The following is a 1,254-nucleotide window of genomic DNA, read 5'->3' as shown; positions in this document are numbered from 1 at the left end:
TATTACATATTCCGTGGGAAGATAAGCAAGGTGATCAAAGTGAACATAAAATGGGAAAAAATGTAAACAATAATACACCGTCAACTTCGTCTTCGTTTCATACACATACGCGTCAGGTCAATCATCGATTCTTTTATCAACGGCTACAGTAATAATTTATGATTATCAGCGGCGGCCTCTTTTGTCATTATTAGATAGTGGCACGCAACATAATTTTATGACCGAGTCGGTAGCACAGTGTTTGAGATTAAAGCGGCGAAAAACATTATGCGTTATCGAAGGCATTAATGCCGCTTCTTATACGTCATCACATTTAATTTCGGCTACTGTGGAATCGCGTGTATCTAAATACTCGCTCTTATTGGATTTTTTTATTTTACCAAAATTAACAAGTAATTTGCCAGCTAGACCAATCAGCACTGCTTTATTAAATACGCCTAAGGAAACAATACTGGCTGATCCGTCATTTAATAGCCCAAATTGCATCGATTTAATTTTGGGCGCCGAAATATTCTTTGATTTGATAAAGCATGGTTGGGTTATCCATGGTAAACCAATGGATATCGGCCCAGTGTTACAAAATACACATCTCGGATGGGTGATCGTCGGTCCGGTTCCAGCAACTGCATTAGACAGGCAAGAGCGCTGTATGTCGGCGGTAACGACAACCGAACTGGCAAAAATTAGTGAGCTTGAAGACCAAATGGAACAGTTTTGGAGACTGGAGGAGGTTCATGCTAAAGCTCCTTATACATTAGAGGAGAAAATGTGTATGAAACATTATGAATTAAATGCTCGTCGCTTAACAGATGGCAGATTTACAGTTGTACTATCATTATATGGATATTGTGTCTAGAATTGTGTTAACATCTAGCTTTTGAGTCTTATTTTGCGTTATATATATTTTAATGTCTTGTTTAACTGATTCTAAAGATATAAAATTAGTAGTATGTATAATATTAGTGAGGATTTTACAAATGCTTTTATTGTTTTTCTTTAGTATACCGGTATCCAGTGTGTACCTTCATTTACGAGGTAAAGAACTATTAATTGCCTATTGCCAGGACCATATACATATCCTAATTTGGAATGTTTTATATAGATATACAAATCAAAGCCATAAAAAATTGATAACGTTTTTAATTGATCGTCATGCCACCAGTAGTTAGGTAGTTCTTCCAGATCTAATAATTTACATATTTTAACTAAATTTGTTATTTGGTTTCCATATGAGTTCAAAGAATTTATTAACGC

The 1,254-nt window shown here is 35.2% G+C and overlaps 1 protein-coding gene across 1 annotated transcript; it reads left to right on the top strand.

The window, feature by feature from the left end:
* Window positions 1-217: 217 nt before the first annotated feature.
* On the top strand, window positions 218-856 carry LOC126909017 (uncharacterized). Its single transcript, XM_050691376.1, has one exon. It carries the CDS (start codon window positions 218-220, stop codon window positions 854-856), a length of 639 nt encoding a protein of 212 aa, XP_050547333.1.
* The last annotated feature ends 398 nt before the right edge of the window (window positions 857-1,254 follow it).

Source organism: Daktulosphaira vitifoliae, unplaced genomic scaffold (assembly GCF_025091365.1).
Source record: "Daktulosphaira vitifoliae isolate Bord-2020 unplaced genomic scaffold, ASM2509136v1 Scaffold_77, whole genome shotgun sequence".
Classification (NCBI taxonomy): domain Eukaryota; kingdom Metazoa; phylum Arthropoda; class Insecta; order Hemiptera; family Phylloxeridae; genus Daktulosphaira; species Daktulosphaira vitifoliae.
The sequence above is the reverse complement of the archived record's forward strand: the minus strand, read 5'-3'. Positions and strand labels throughout refer to the sequence as shown.

Excerpts from the sequence above, each read along its gene's own strand:
- LOC126909017 (XM_050691376.1), top strand. The coding sequence starts at position 218 with ATGACCGAGTCGGTAGCACAGTGTTTGAGATTAAAGCGGCGAAAAACA.